Below are 16,723 nucleotides of genomic sequence, written 5' to 3'. Positions count from 1 at the left end.
CCGATAATCACAGGAGATGAGGATCCCATTAGCCAGCATAGATAGGCCATCTCCGAAGCTTCAATTTTTCTGTTAGTTGGTTTGTAGCACCAATGGCCAACATGACGCCACGTTCTATCACACATTTCTATTTTGCGCTTTCCTTGCATACGTCGCACACCCAATGCTGCTTCACCTACTGTAAGTTTAGCTGCTTCCTTTGTCTTCTGCGGCGAACTGATATGACGTGGAACATTAACACGGGTTAAGTTCAGAGATGGCGCTCCGTTTAAATTCCTTTTCAGGCCGTCGTGTTCTGAACCTACGTTAGATCGCGCAAAACCGCATGTAACGTATATCAGCAAACTAAAAACAGATCCCTTCATCTTGTGTTCTAGTTGCACTGACCTTTTGGAATGACTTATTCGCGGTATGCAATGATGTTGGCTAAGGAAATGTGCAATTGCGCTGAAGCCGTTTATCTATATTTTAGATTTACATCTTCTTTAGCTATAGTCTCGCGAGAATTTCGTCACATTCATACGGGCAGTGCATACAAAAATGTAGCTAAAACTAGGGAAATATCTCTTTTTAATGCTGTGTTATCCGCATTATACGCGTGCGTAATGGATTATTAGTTCTGACGTTTTATGGACATCTTTTTGGATAGAATTCATTTTTTGGACGTTCAACAGGTGATTGTTGTAGTGAAAACGGCCCAATATGCAAGTCCCGCAGCCTTGGTTTAGTTGCAAGAAACCGGCCACCAATAGCCGGGTGTGCCTAAGACGAGTCCCAAAACACTAGACCAATGGCCCTCAGCTTATGATACACACAATAACTGTCCTGTGAGAAGCCGGAACAAGCTATATGTCGACAAATCGCCGCCACGCTACGGCCAGTAGAGAAAAAGGTACACCACACCCAGCACACGGCCTCGTGCGCCCCAGCGAGCACAGGAAAATGTTTGTCACAGCTAGCACACGGTCTCGTATTCCCAAGCAAGTACAAGGTAGCTGTAACCCGCGTGGTTTCTTAGGATATATCTCCCGAATCCCTCAGTACACCACCACAGACGCGGGAGGCTGGAAATGGGGAGGACCTATGTTCCCTCGATTTTCGTGAAGGCTTACCTGTGTACCCTGTTGTTTTGCATGAAAATGGTACATTTAAAGGGGCTTTGGCTCCCGAGCTTTTAAGCTTTCCTACAAGTCGTAGTCATCCTCAGTGTTCGGCTACTTCGATGCAGACACGTTTTGCACTTGGCGTGCACTTGATTTCCTGTCACGCCAAATCATCGGACTATGCTCTCGCTCCCATCAAGCCGTTGTTTCACGACATCATTCCCAGGGCCCCGTGCAGCAAAAAGTAGGAAAAATTGACAACGCTTCGTGTCAAGAGTCTGGATGTGCATTGGTCGGATGGGAAGACATATCTTTGGAGGGGAGGGGACATGGGCAACTATTTTGTTAGGGTTCTCCCATGTAGAACTCAATTGTCAATGCCGCAACACACACCACACACACACACACACACACACGCACGCACGCCCGCACGCACGCACGCACGCCCCGCCCGCCCGCCCGCCCGCACGCACGCACGCACGCACGCACGCACGCAACGCTCAGCATCGCACGCACGCACGCGCCACACACACACACACACACACACACCACACACACACAACACACACACACACACACACAACACACACACCGGGAATAATTTGTTTTGCTGAGGTCTGGTAATCTACCCCCCCCCCCCCCATGGAGTTTCATCGATTTATTTTTCTTTACGTCAGAAAGCCCCCACCTCAGGCCACTACGCTCAATGTCAACCAAGCGAAGACCTAAGACACGCTATGACTGAGTGAACCGTTTATCACAACCAGAGGCATGCACGCGATGCTTATGCTGATGAAAAGCATCCGGCCCCATCTTTCTAGTCAAAAGCGGCGCAACTGACGATAACCGCCCGCGGTGACCGATAGCTTTGTACTGAATCGGTGAGGAGCAGAGACACGATCTGTCCATGGCTACTTGTAATCCACTCAGTGATCAGTATGAGAATCAGAAGCACAATATATCCACGGCTGCTTGTAATCCGCACCGTGATCAGCATGAGAAACAGAAACACAACCTAGTCATGGCTACTGGTAATCCATAGCGATCACTTTGAAGGCAGTAACTATTGCACGCGGGGAGCGACTGCCCATCCCGACAAATGACAATGCACTGAGCAAATCTGACACCGGTCAATTGTTTTCCGCCAACGCGCGACATCCACCAATGACACAGCCCCTCGACAATGACGTCACTCAGTTATCAGCCAGTGACAGATCGGTCAGATGACGCTCCCACTGCCCATAGGGACACCGCTCAGCTCTCGCCCGATGTTATCTCTTGTCGTATGACGTCATCGGCCTCGGGGCGTCGCTTCAGGGAGGCCAGCCTGGCGGTGAACCGGCCGTTCTTCCCGGCCCCCTTGCCTGTGAGCACGGAGCGGTCAGTCAAACTCCTGTACACTGTTCTGCGGGCCGGGAAGGGGTCAAGGTCACATCTTGGGACATGGTCTGCTAACATGACAGAGGTGAAGACCACATCTCAGGACAAGTTTCTACAGACATGGGAGATTAGGGTCACATCTCAGGCCACTGTTCTGCAAGCACAGGAGAAGTCAAGGTCACGTATCAGGATACTGTTCTGCAAGCATGGAAGAGGTCAAGGTCACATCTCGGGACACTGTTCTGCAGGCGTGGGGAGACCCAGGACCTCGGGGCCCTGGATATTGGGATTGCTGTTGGCGAGTTCATACGTTGCCAACCGTACACACCATAGCACTCCCTTAATCGAAGGACCACTATTGGGATACACGCCTCCCAACGCGTCCACGCAACGGCCAAACTTCCGCAGAGTCGTTGCAATGTCAACAGAACGTTCTTGATAAAGCCCAACTGAATCAGGGAAGCATGCAATATGTTTCCACGCATTGGGGGCAGTGGTGAATTTAACGAGGGCAGGGAAGGGGGGGGGGCACTAAGGGCCCGCGTGCCCCCTATTATCTGTGACATGAATTAACATTCGACCGCAATAATTTTGAGCTTCAAAATCAAACATACCCATACAAAAAAGTAGATTGAAAAATGCGCCCTTGCCAAACACTAAAAATGCGCACTTGCCAAAACAGACATATAAAAAAGAAGATAAAAATGCGCTATTGTCCAAAAATGTCGGAGTCCCAATGGTTCGTTAGCACGGAATTCAGTGAGCATTTTTTTGTTGTATATTTGAGTTTACGGGCGCGCCGACTGCGGTGGTCATTTGGCGCCCATAACGAGTTTTGTTTTACCTAAGTAATGAGCCGCATAAATGGTCCCAAAGTTGGTGTGTTTGAGAAACAAAAAGATCTGCTGAGATTCAAGAAACTGTGAGATGTCTCCTTACATATCACAGAGGGCAAGGGGAGACTCATGCTGTCCAAAGTAACGTTGGCGTTCTTCCACGAGGCGTAGACAAGATATAAGGATATGGCGAACGGCAAGGACAGCACCACATCGATGGCAGATGGGTTTATCGGCTCCCTCCAACATATAGCCGTGGGTTGCGTTTGTGTGCCAGATACGTAGTCTGCACAGGACCACCTCTTCTCGCCTCACTTCGCGGAAACAAGAGAACCACTGACCCAGCTTAGGGTTTATCGCTCTAAGCCTATTAACATCCACCCGATCCCAACAACGCTGCCACTTGTTGTGCAGGAAGGTTTTTATTGCAGGGTAAAAGTCTCTGGCAGGAGTAGAAAGAGAGCAAACACATGGAGCCAGCGCTGCTCGCCTGGCAGCCGCGTCAGCCAACTCGTTGCCCGTGATTCCAGCGCGACTAGGAATCCAACATAGCATGACTTTCTTTCCGGCCTGAGCCGGTTGAGTCAAACGTATTAAAATGTCCTGTATAAGGGGACATAATGGATAAGAAGACTTCACACTCAGAACGCTGCTCAAATAGTCCGTCAAAATGAGATGTAAAGGTTCGTCACCGACTTCAATAAAACAGTGTCTTAATAATTGCTACGAGCTCCGATGTGAACACCGACGCCTTTGGGGGCAATCAAAACGACCGGGTGACGCCACCGCTCACAAACGCACAGCCTACACCATCAGAAGTTTTAGAGCCGTCTGTGTAGGTATGTGTAACCCTCATATTACGTTATACGTTCAAGCGCTCTGGACTTCATTATATCCAGCAGAGATACATCTGTTTTGTCATTTCAGTCAGCGATGTGTCTGTTGAGGGCGAGATCAAATGCCAGGGATGAGTGCACAGATGACCTGATCGCTTCACCCTTCCAATGGGAGTTTCGTTTTCCCGCAGTAAGGCTTTCCGTAGGCTTAAGCTTAAGGTATCCGGGAGCCAAAAGGTCACAGCGTGCGCCCGAGGTGCATGGCGAAAAAAAGGCACAGCAGGCCGCGAAAAACTGCGAGATATGCGGGATGCCACGGGAGCTGTCGCAACTTAAGTGCACCACGCATGCCTACCATTTTCTCCTCGCTGACAACGGCGGCTTGTGCGATTCTACCACAAGGCTTCAGGTAGGAGATGTACGGAACGCCCCTGTGATGGCACGTAAAGCAGTGTGATGGATGGTGTCAATGATGCGTTTTGCGGATTCACACGCGCTGTCATAAATACAACATGCATAGTCCAGCTTACAGCGTATGATTGCCCGACACAGCAGCAAAAATACAGCAGCAAAAGCGTGCTCCGATCCCCTCCACACGATGTGCGCGTTCAAAGATTTAAAACAGCGTTCACGTAGCGCCTTAAGGTGTGCCTCATATGTTAATCGGCGGTCAAAGTATACCCTATGGTACCTAGCCACAGGCCCAGTTGGAATGCATTGTCCATACATACGGATAGACAGGTCACCGCATTCCCGGCTACGACGAAAATGCATGGCTACAGTCTTACTACTTGAAAACTTGAGCCCGTTCATGGTACCCCACTTCTCAACACGGTCCACAGCCAACTGGAGTTGGCGCTCCATCGATGGTACTCTTGCTGCGCTAGTCCAAACGGTGTCATCATCAACAAAGGCACGACCTGCAGACTGCGGCAGCCCAATCCCGATGTCGTTTATCATATCGACGAACAAGCTACGCTGAGAACGCCGCCTTGGGGCATACCGTTAACTTGAAGATGCCTCTCAGAGAGCGCGTCCCGAACACGGACACGGAAAGGACGGTCAACTTAAAAGTTCTGAAGGTGCCCATATTGCCGCGTATACCATACCTGTATAGCTTGAGAAGAATGCCCTGACGCCATACGGTGCCATAGGCGCCCTCTATGTCAAGAACACTGCGCCTTTGTGTCGGTTTGCTCTAAATCCAATACGAATCGCAGTGTCGAGAACTAAAAGATCGTCCACTGTGCATCGATTCTTTCAAAAACCATACTGGGGCGTTTGCCAAACCGCCGTGGTGTTCTAGAAACCAAGTTAAACGGTCATAAGCGATCTTCTCCATTAACTTAGAGAGCGATGAAGTGAGAGAAATGGGTCTATAATGTAAGGGATCTAATAATCCACTTTTATCCGTTTCTAAAAAAAGAACGACAGTAGCTTCTCGCCAAGAGACTGGAAAGTCACCACTGGTCTATAGCCCATCAAAGACCGCTAAAAGACCGCGAAGCACGCAAGGCGGCAAATGCTTGAACATGTCGTTGTGCACAGTGTCCGGACCTTCACACACACACTGCGAAGCTTGGCAATCGCCGATTCCAACTCGACCAGGGTGGATGGATCATTATAGGCATGTAGTGCGCTCGTCGAAAAGTCCACTGCAGATTGTTCACGCTGCATTTGATGCCGCACAAACTGTGGGTTAGTGTTGCCACCTACGCTGCGGCGGGCCAGCGCCCGGACAATCTCGTTCGTAACATCCAACGGGCGCGTCAGGACCTGTCCGTTCACACATAGTACCGGAAGAGGCATGGATGAAAACTCCCCCGATATACGCTTGATCCGAGACAAAACCTGCGATGTCGGCGTAGCCGGTTCAGCGTCCTTCCGCAAGCATGCCAGGAAGCACGCTTCGCCTCCCTTACAGTGCGCCAAGCAAAAGCTCTCGCCTCCTTAAAGGCTATCAGATTTTCCACACTGCTCCTGGCGCCAAAGCCCGAAACGCACGTTTACGCTCCTGGATGATGCTCCGACACTCCTCCGCCCACCACGGAACAGGAGTACGTCGGGGAGCGCCAGACGTGCGTGGGATACACCTGTTCGCACACTCTAAAAGTCTGTGAGTAAAATCCTCATAGTGGATGGCGTCCTATCAGGCTCAGTTACAATGATTCTTCAAGCCGTCTCAAATTCGCATCTCTCCGCTTCCTTAAAATTCCAGCGCTGTGGCCCAACACCCAACGTTCCATCTCTCTTAAACCGAACCCACACTGGAAGTGGTCACTTCCCATTGGGTCATCTCCGACACTCCACTCGAGGGTGTTGGACGAGCTGGGACTGCAGAGGCTTAAGTCTAGCGCTGACATCTCACCGGATGACATTGTAAAATGTGCAACGAGTTCTTGTGTTTAAATACATAGTAAAGCACAGTGGATAAAATTCCCACACAGCCTCCCACAAGCAATGGTGACGTCACACCCCCAAACAGTGTCATGCGCATTCAAATCGCCTAGAAGAAGAAGTGGTTGATGGCAGTTCAGACAGCAAACATCTAAGGTGCATCAGTGGAAAAAGCGATGTCTGGTGGTCAGTGATCATTTTGAACTCCCCAAAACCGCGAAATAGTGCGCACGGTCACGAAACACAAGCTTTTCGGTGCACTCCATCAATGATAGCACATTTTAGCAGTTTCATGCAAATCCAGCCACGGGTGTCGGGAAAATGCCCGCCTTTTTGGACGGTCCCCAACTCCGTGTGTGCAACGGGAACTCACAAAACGATTCGTTGACACATCCGACGCGCTTACTGAATGCTGATTTGCCAGGCTGCCACAAACGCGCTGAAAGAGGCAGCTGCTTATCTGCGTCAAGACGCGTGCATCAGCAAACACCTGAAAAAATGGCCTGGCCTTCCTCCGTCGCCTCGATCCGCATCACACGCGGGTTAGCGTGGTAACACGCTCGCGCCAAGCAGCTCGGCGCACCACTGGGCAAGCGTCCAGAGGTCCTCTGTCGACGCCGGAGATGCCATGACGCTACTTCTCGCCTGGGCGGGTGTCGCGGCGGTGTGAGCTTGAGGACCACTGACCGTCCATGAGCTGGCAGAGTTTGGGCGCGACGCGGCTGACGAGCTCGGCTGGGCCGCGCACCAGGAGGGAGCCGGCGCCGCCGTCCTCGCCCCCGACCGTCACCACCGCCAGTACCGTCTGTGGATCACACCGGTCACCGGCGTCACACCGCTGCACCCGCACGCTGCCGAGGTCAGGCAGCTGGCCACTGGAGGACACATCGAGATCACGTTGTTTGGAGTCTTCGGTTGGCTGGTTGTCATTGTTTGGCTGGTCTTTGGGCGAGGGGTATGGGAGGCCATGACACTCAGACACTTGGATCAGACACTTGGTACTGAAGGTTTCGAAGACTTCAGACCATCCCAACAAACACATGAGTCTGACAAGGAACAAAATAGGACACGCCGCCGGGTAAGTTGACGAATACGTCCGGCTGACCAAGCAACCACAGCTTCCGTCGCGTACAGCATAGCCTGGGGACATGGTCTGCAGTGACAGGATAACGGTGGCCTTTGCACACGCTGCTGTCTGACGGCCCGAAGTGAAGTTTTTTTTCACAAGGACACGGAATACGGAGAGTATACACTGACCGGTAACACCCCGCAATGCCCACCCATGCCTACTGTGGCCGCGTTCGTCCGACCTGTTAGCGGCAGCCCGGCGGCCGCTGGGCCGGCCTGCCGGGGTCACTGACCTCGTCGTCGAGCAGCGACAGCCACGGTGGCCATGAACTCGGCGTCGCCGGCCGGCTGGTGGACCGAGAGGAAGCCGAGCGGCGGCGCCGCCGACCGGAAGCGCGTCACCTCCGCCTGCGCCAGCTGACGCAGCAGCTGGCGGCAGGCGCGCTGGCTGGTCTTCAGCGAGCGCTGCCACTTGTCCAGGATCGTGCCGTACTCGGCAGGACCACACCTGGGCGGCGTACATCAGCTGAGCTCACGGCAAGGTCAGCAACAGCCCTGAAGGCGCACGCTGGGTATGAGGGCCCGTGGACTGGACTCAGCGTTTGGGTTTCAACTCAAGGTTAGTTCTGAGCTCAACGATTGGCTCAAACTGAATGATTTTGTGAAGAGCCGGGTCGGCTACTGGGACAATAGTGATCGGGTCGGATCAGATCACGTGTCACGACATAATTTCAAGTTTATTGTTGAGGAAGGGATCCCAACAGCTACTGATGTCAAGACATAAACTACCTGTCAGAGGCCAGGGCTAATGTTCGCTGTTTGGGGCCAAGCTAAAGGTCAGTCCTTGAGGCCAGAGCGTTGCTCATGTGTTGAGGCCAATGTGTGTGTGCACAGACTTCGGGGTCAAAGCTCATGCCAGGTCAAGGCTCATGTGAGGCATTGAGATGAGTGTCGTGGTTGGATAATATCAACAGATGACCGCTCACAACTACCAGGCATGTAGCTTCAATAAGTTACTCACTGACCACTGCTGCTCTGCCGTCCAAAGGCAAAAAGGCATAAGAACCATTAATTAGCACAGAACTTAAGCCTTTTCGCTATTGGAGGGCAGTGCTGTTGACGACATGAGAGCAGTAACTTTTCGTATCATAATGCCCGTGAAAATCACGGACCAAAACGTATTCAACGAAAGGTACTTTAGATAAGCGTTTTGAAACTATGTTGTGTGTAAACGACTATCCGAGGCATTTTTCAAGATAAAGCTTGTAATCATCGCCCTTGCTCTAACATAAGCTCTATCCTTGCCCATTCTTTACAGCCATCATCCTCACTGAGAGTCTGACCTATTCCATGCCATCCCTTTCCGCAGCAGCCTTCAAGTACAACAGCACAGAGGACGCAGAGACCCAGAGACCACTAGAGAGACCACAGAGACCGGAGACCAACACCGAGAGCACAGGGACCAAACACTAGCACAGAGAGGAACGGCCGAGTCCGGCACACAGCGCCTCTGAGCCCACACATCCCGCAGCACGCCGCGCCCGACTCCGTGATCAGGCGCCCATCGCCGCCGTCAGCGCACCTCAGCACGGTGTTGAGGTGGGCCTCCCGGCCAGCGGTCTCGCCCAGGTGGTCCAGCAGCCGCTGGCCGGCCACGAAGTGGACGTTGGTGCGTCCTTTCTTGCCCCGCTCTGCCTGCAGCAGCTTGACGGCCTGCAGATGCGCCAGGCTGCTGACGTGCGTGCCGCAGCACATGTTGTCGTCGATGCCCGCCATGCTGACGATACGCACAGCGCCCTGTGTGCGGCAGCAAGCGGTCAGTCTGAGGCTGGTGGCGGCTGGCAGCGAGCGACAGATGGCGGCAGATTAGAACAAAACAGAACACAGCTGAAGACATTAGAGCAGGGCAGGACAGGACAGGACAGGACAGGGCAGGGCAGGGCAGGGCAGGGCAGGGCAGGGCAGGGCAGGGCAGGGCAGGGCAGGGCAGGGCAGGGCAGGGCAGGGCAGGGCAGGGCACGGCAGGGCAGAGCAGGGCAGGGCAGGGCTGGAAAGAGCAGCACAGCACAGAAGCAATCAGATAGAGACGAACAGGATAAGGAAGGGTGGGGCGGGGCACAGTACAGCAGAGCACAGCAAAGCGCGGTGAGGAAAGCAGACTAAGGCACAGCAGGGCAGGGCAAAAAAATGTGGACTTGAGTCAGGGTGTAGCAAGTGCTTTTCGAGTAAGGACAGAACTAGACGTTTGTGCAAGAGCAGGTTAAGGATGGATTTAGAGCAGTCAGCGACGCTAAGGCGGTGCTAGATTCGGAGCAGCCGGTGACACTAGGACGGTGTTAGAATCGGAGCAGCGGGTGACACCAGGGCGGTGTTAGATTCGGTGCAGCAGGTGGCACCAGGGTGGTGTTAGATTCGAAACAGCCGGCGGCACTAGGGCCGTGCTCGTTTCGGAGCAGTCAGCGACACTAGGGCGGTGTTAGATTCGGAACAGCCGGTGACACTAGAGCGGTATTAGATTCGGAGCAGCCGGTGACACTAGGGCGTTGTTAGTTTCATGCCAGCAAAGTGGCGTTGGCTAAAGTCAAGAGGCAGAGTGGGCCCAGTTATACTCTGCTGTACGGCCAGTTAAGGTGACTGTAGTCAAGACAATATGACACATCTCAGGCGAATACGAGCGGGCCAGGAAACGGCGCGCGTTCACAGGGATCAATACAGTCAACCATGTCACATAAATTAGGCCCTACCAGTCTGGCACTACGCAGAGTGCACAGTGTCCCATATTTGGTACATGTTTCAAAAACCCGTTGTGGCGAAACCTCAGGACCACCTAGCCTAATAATAGCGCTGGGTAGTGCCACTGCAGCACTACGAAGATATCGTAATGATATCAATAATTATCATTTTCTAGTCCAAATTACGCTGTCAACGCTTTGCAACAGTACTACACTTCCTCCCTTTCTTGGTAGCCCCAGAGTGTAATCCCGAGTCCGCGACAACTGCAGCTGTAGTGACCGCCGGTCGTCATGACAACGGCACAATCTGCTGAGGGCCGTCGTCAGCTGTTACGGGTTAGAGGTATCCCTGCTGAGCTGTTTTAAACGCACACATTGTCACCCTGACGACGGGCGTGGCACTTTTACTGGTATGAATGATGCCAGTACAAATGAACGTAATTGCTACAGCGGGCGGCAACGGCAAAGCACCGAGAAGTGCACTGGCTGGAGCTTGAGCCAATGTGTCACTTAAGACCATGTAATACTCCGCTTCCCAAAGCCAAAGATGCACTTTGATAAGACCCAATGTGGTAAACGCCATAGGGGAGAGATCAAAGCCATAGTTTAACGCTTCGTTGAATGCGCGGGATAATAGCCTCAAGTTGCATATATTTTTACCTTGAGTGTTTCCATCTTTTGTAGCGCTTATTACAGTCATCTTCGCAAATTAGTGTGTTCCAAACATTAGGGAACATACGTTGGGAAAAGCGAGAAGCGAGTAGAAAGTCCAATGAGATTTCTCCCGCGGGAGAGGCAACTTCAAATCGAAAGTCTGAGCTATTCAAGATCTCGAGAAAACTAGTATCACCGATCAAATTCGACGTGTCTGAGCTAACACTACGACGTGTCTGAGCCAACACTACGACGTGTCTGAGCTAACACGACGACGTGTCTGAGCTAACACTACGTGAAAAGTACAAGGGCGGCATACCGCCTGTAAGATCAAACCGGACAAACCACGCGGGGGATCATCGTAGCCACTGCAAAGCAAATATCATTCCAAACAACGATATTTGAGGCAAAAAATGTGCCAATGTTCACAATTAACATGAAGTTCGGGAAGAACGTGTAGGAAATCTTTACACCCGCAGCACGCTTGTCAACTGGCAGTTCTATTGCAACTAGCTATCGCAAGTCCTAACCAGTTGTATGCAATGTCAAAGGTCAGACACCACACACCCCGCACGAAGGCACAGCGCAGGTCACATGTGCGATGTCAGTGGCGCTTCACTGACCGCTGTGGTCGTCGGGCAGGCCACGCGCCCTGACCCCGGCCAGCTGGGGGTCACCGGGCTGGTGAACCGTGACCCGGACGGGGCGCGCCTCCCGGATCAGCTCATTGGCGCGCCGCTCGGCCGCCTCCAGCTGGTCACGTGACAGCTCGGCGGCGTCTGATTGGCCAGAAGGGAAGCGCACCGATTGGAGGCGGCCGTACACGGGGCGGGCGAGCACTGACAGTCGCGCGCGGCATGGCACTGGGGCGCTGCGAAGTACGCGTGATAACGAACGTCCCCTATCGGCGCAGGCGTGCCCGTGCGTTATGATCGTTACGGAGAGAGAACGCCACGTTCTCGTGCTCATCTGTAGCTCATCGCAGGGCGAGTGTACGGGCTGGGGCCGGAGGCGTCTGAGCCTCCCGGGCTGACAGCAGAAGAGAGCCCGCACCACGTCAACGCCGAGCGTGCAGCCAAGAACTCACGATAACGGCAGGAACAGCGACATAACCGCATGACAAGGAGCCGATTATGAATGGTAACTGATTCATCACGCTGATGAGTAACACATAATAATGCAACACAATAATAAATTTACTATGTTGCTGTCAGCTGAATGTATGCCTAATATGAGCACAAGCACCATTGAGATCAGGCACAATGGTCTAGTGAGCCAGGCTCAGCAAGTCTCCACCCAACCCGCCTCCCCTTAGCTGTGCACAGCCCACCGATCTCGATGAATGAGACGGTGTCTCGCAGCTGCCCAGGAGGTGGTCTGGAAGCCATACAGCTGGTCCAGGACGGCGGTGATCAAATGCTGACCTGGCGAGGGTGGGAGGGGACGTCAGCTGGACGTCAGCCCATCACTGCCCGCCATGTCACAGCTCAGGGCCCCAGCTCTGGGCCACATCAGAGGAGCCACATGAAGGGTACATCACTGGGGTCACCTTGAGGCTTTCATGACTGGAGCCACCTGAGGCATACATCAATGGCGCCTCAGGTGATGACGAGCCTGCTGAGTTCAATGAAGACACTCAAAGCTCAATGCTCCAGCTCAACGAAGGCAGTCCCTGGCTGACATGGCCAGAACCAACACCACAACCCATATGACTGATGCCAATTCTGCCAGTTATTTCATGACACTCAACTTTGCTAGCTCCCATAAGCTGAAGCATACAAGACATGGAGGTTGCAAAAAGGTGATCAGGGGTGCCTGATAGTATAAGTTCAACCATTTCTACATGACAGTGGCCCTATATGGGACCTTGCCTATTCAAAATCACTGGAACAGACCAGGCCTCCAAATCTGTAACGACACATTTACCCATTATACCAGCTCTCTAGCACTGATAACATGGAAGCCCACAACATACCACCTCCCTGCCTTCACACTGCTGCTCAGCAGCATACCCCCAGGTCATGCTACCCCCTTCTACTGACACCCACCCACCCACCGGAATGTTGTTGCATATGGTGCCAGCGGCGACACCAGTCCACTGTGACCTCCACCACGTCGCCCGGCGTCAGCGGGTCACGGACGAAGTGGACTGCCTCGGCGCCGCGTCTGGTGACGCGCAGCACCTCCGACGAGCCGATCGTGCCACGGTCGTCAGGCTGCCGTCACGCCAGATGTACGCATAAGGCAAGGCCGTCAGGGAGAGCGCAGCAATGTGGCCATTACATGGAGGCATGAATGAAGGCCTCCATGCCATCACATGGAGCCATGAATGAAGGCCTCCGTGCCATCGCATGGAGCCATGACTGAAGGCTTCAGCATTGTAATCATAATCAATACATCACAGATATTATGATGGTGCCAATGTTTGGTGGTTGAGAGTAAGTACACAACATATTGAGGCAAGGCAGTGAATGATGCCATGTCTTATTGGTTGCTACCCATTGTATGCCAAGTTCTGTGGGGTGTAATCAATAGCACAGCTACAGCCTACTCATATCATACCTGACCACCTCCTTCTGGGAATAATATTGTGTCATCCAGAATGACCTCATATCCCTTGACCTTTGTCTTCTTGCCCTCCAAAATCACTTGACATTCAGCAGGTGAGCAGCTGACAACTGTAGCAGGGAGCTGAAATGCAATGTCTGGTCAGTTTGATACAAAAGTGGGAGACTATGCTCAAAACACACATGAGGTGCCATGGTGAACTAACATTGAATTAGATCTCAAAACAAAATGGTGGCTTTACCTAATACCTATAAAAACCATGGCACATGTTCTGAGCATCGAAAATGCATACATAGTTCTTCCTTGTATCAAGATTGAATCTGACCATGAACAGTTTAGATAGTCAATCCCCTCAAATAAATATATTAGAATTCTTAATTACCAAAGGCAATGTTAAAAAACAATGATTTAGAGGTGAAAAATTATACCAAGATAAGTCTCCTTAATAGAAAAAATATCATTTCATAGTCTTTCATGACACCTTGGATTTCTCAAACCATAGGTTCACAAAAATGTTGAGAGAGCAAGACAAAAGTTAGGACAGTATCAACAAAAATACCTAAAATTGAAATATACATAACAGGCCAGCAAACCACAAAGTCAAAAGAACCAAATCAGAATGTTTCCTTTGGTTCAGCTTCACTTGTGCTTCACTTGCAGCATGCATGATTGATTGCCATCCTGCAGTAAACAGACACCACCTCACTTGTTTGCCTTGTCATCTAAGAGCACAAATAATTGGCCTTGCTTTGTTTACCTGCATTTTGGCACCAGTCTAGTAAAATATGTCAGTGCTGGCCTTGAATAAATTTGCAGCAGGTCTAATCCTACCCCAAATAGGGCAGCCAACTTCTCTGCTTGGGGCAGGGTCTGGTGATCTGATGACCTGGGGTCTTTCAGATTTTCCTCATAATCTAATTTTCACCTACTGACCACCAATTGCTCCCTCCCCCTGCTTTGTTCAAGATAGCCTGAAATAACACTGAGCTTAACATCTATTATTTTGCATTACATCTTTATGATACCAGACCTCAAACATTTCAAGTGCAATGCTTGAGACAAGATATCATACATCTGATACCCAAGCCCCCGCACTCCCAGCTGGCCTCTCTAGTGTGCGGTTGTTTGTATATGGTCTACCTGTTCAGTGCAAGCAACCAAAGCTGGTACAAGTCCACTTTGCAGACTGTTGATGACAGTTGTTGAGAGCTTCAACTTAATAAATTGGTCTATAGCTAAATGGATTTTGTACAAGCAGTCACATCCTGGATCACAGGGTTAGAATGGCAGATAAAGGCAACTATGACACCATTATGGCAAACATGGTGCGCACAGTCTTATGGATATCTGCCATTACAAATGGCCACTCCTAATTTTCATACATGGTGAGTTTTGCGGCCCCAACAGACTTCTGTGCCAGCTCATACCAGCCCCAAGGTACCATGAGCTGCCCAAAAAATGACCAACTGTGATCAAGTAATTACTGCTCGAAAATCCAAAACCTCCTCCAAATGCCAATTCTTGCCTCAACTCTGCTCCAACAGAAACCTATTCAAAATCTCCCCCATCTTGCAAACCAGTTTACACTCAATAATATCTATTGAGTTTTCTCCTATCCAAGCATCCGTGCAAAGGTCCCTTTGCCAGCCCAACTCCCCAAGCTTTACACAAACCTTTTTAAATTGCATGCTGATCACATTTTTTCATGTCATTGTTAACTTCTGGCTCTTTCACACTCGCTTCCTCTGAACTTGCAATGCAACATGTACCTACCTGTCTAGCATAGCTATCATTTTGGCAAGCAAAAACCATAACTGTAAAGAAACTGAACCACAGGTTGCAGCAGGACGGCTCACTATCAAACTTCACAATAAGGCAATTTCTATCCGTAGCTTTGGCCGAACCCAACGTCCGCCCATCCACCAGCAGGTTTATATCCAATTGCCAGTTCGATATGCCGGGGCGTTTCGATCGCCTCAAAATTTGGTGTGCATGACCCTCTCGACACGCTGATTCCAAAAATCACCGTCTTTGGGGTGGGGATTTTGCGTAACTTCAGAGTTACAAGGCGCGTAACGTCGCCAGATCAACGTGCGGAGCGCTTCGATTGCCTCCAAATTTGGTATTCAGGGCATTCTGAACACGCTGATTTCGAAAATCAGTGTCTTTGGGGTGGGATTTTGCGTAGCTTCCGAGTTACACGGCGCGTAACAGCCCAGTTGGATATTGCGGGCGTCTCGACTGCCTCCAAATTTGGTGTGCAGACCTCAACACGCTGATTCCGAATATCAGTGTCTTTGCGGTGGGATTTTGCATAACTTCCGAGTTATACGACGCGTAACACCCCAGTTGGATATTGCGGGGCGTCTCGATTGCCTCCAGATTTAGAGTGCAGGGCCTTCTTAATACGCTGATTCCGAAACTCACGGTCTTTGGGGTGGGATTTTGGGTAATTTCCGAGTTATACGACGCGTAAACACCCCAGTTAGATATTGCGGGTCGTCTCGATTGCTTCCAAATTTGGTATACTGGGCCTTCTCAACTCGCTGATTCCGAAATCAGTGTCCTTGGGGTAGGATTTTGCGCAACCTCCGAGTTATGATACGTAACACCCCAATGTTATATTGCAGGGCTTCTCTCGATTGCCTCCAAATTTGGTGTGGAGGGCCTCCTCAACACGCTGATTCCGGAACCATTGGCATTGTTGTGGAATTTTTGCATAACTTTGGAATCAAAAGACGTACAATGCGGCAGTTTTATATTGCTACTTATTGGCAGTGAAACCTGCTGAAAATTAATTTCGTCGAAGTCCATGATTCTCCGTACTTGCCCACGAGCATACTGCTATCCCGTTAAAATTGTTTAGGATGAGGAAGTGAAACGTGGGTTGTGAGAATGTGTAGTTATTGGTTGTAATGAACAACGGTGTTTTTTAGACATGGAATTTTACGGGACAATCCGTTTTTTTGGACACTGTTGGACAGACAGCTGATCCGTCCTTATGCTCTCGATTGGACTTTGGACAATCGTTCCGGAAGGACGTCTGGTCAGGAGATATCATCCCACCATTACACAAAAGCAAACGATCGTTCTCGCTGCCGCTGCTTTTGATTTGTATGACAGTACTTAAGCGGATCCGTGGGTCCGTG

General features: G+C 51.1%; 2 protein-coding genes across 2 annotated transcripts; both read right to left on the bottom strand.

Annotated features, from left to right (window-relative positions):
• Positions 1-1,879: 1,879 nt before the first annotated feature.
• Positions 1,880-9,418, bottom strand: LOC119089911 (alanyl-tRNA editing protein Aarsd1-A-like). The gene is made up of 4 exons (XM_037212720.1): positions 9,203-9,418; positions 7,914-8,128; positions 7,240-7,357; positions 1,880-2,467 (listed from the first exon to the last, which is right to left on the bottom strand). Exons 1-4 carry the CDS (start codon positions 9,394-9,396, stop codon positions 2,395-2,397), a joined length of 600 nt encoding a protein of 199 aa, XP_037068615.1. The 5' UTR covers positions 9,397-9,418; the 3' UTR covers positions 1,880-2,394.
• A 2,953-nt stretch (positions 9,419-12,371) lies between these two features.
• LOC119112422 (alanyl-tRNA editing protein Aarsd1) lies at positions 12,372-15,294 on the bottom strand (the record flags this gene model as incomplete). The annotated part of the gene is made up of 4 exons (XM_037236648.1): positions 15,248-15,294; positions 13,569-13,697; positions 13,063-13,222; positions 12,372-12,430 (listed from the first exon to the last, which is right to left on the bottom strand). Coding segments are annotated over exons 1-4 (363 nt in total), but the record flags the coding sequence as incomplete, so codon positions are not given.
• Positions 15,295-16,723: the final 1,429 nt, after the last annotated feature.

This window comes from Pollicipes pollicipes, unplaced genomic scaffold (assembly GCF_011947565.3).
Source record: "Pollicipes pollicipes isolate AB1234 unplaced genomic scaffold, Ppol_2.1 Scaffold_1600;HRSCAF=1878_pilon_pilon_pilon, whole genome shotgun sequence".
Taxonomy (NCBI): domain Eukaryota; kingdom Metazoa; phylum Arthropoda; class Thecostraca; order Pollicipedomorpha; family Pollicipedidae; genus Pollicipes; species Pollicipes pollicipes.
This window is presented reverse-complemented; position numbering and strand designations above follow the sequence as displayed.

Bases quoted from the DNA above. Each gene is read 5' to 3' on its own strand.
- LOC119089911 (XM_037212720.1), bottom strand. From the start codon at position 9,396: ATGGCGGGCATCGACGACAACATGTGCTGCGGCACGCACGTCAGCAGC. The intron at 8,129-9,202 runs GTGCGCTGACGG...TACGCCGCCCAG, and splicing joins CACCTCAACACCGTGCTGAG to GTGTGGTCCTGCCGAGTACG. The intron at 7,358-7,913 runs GTCAGTGACCCC...TGTGATCCACAG, and splicing joins TGTCGCTGCTCGACGACGAG to ACGGTACTGGCGGTGGTGAC.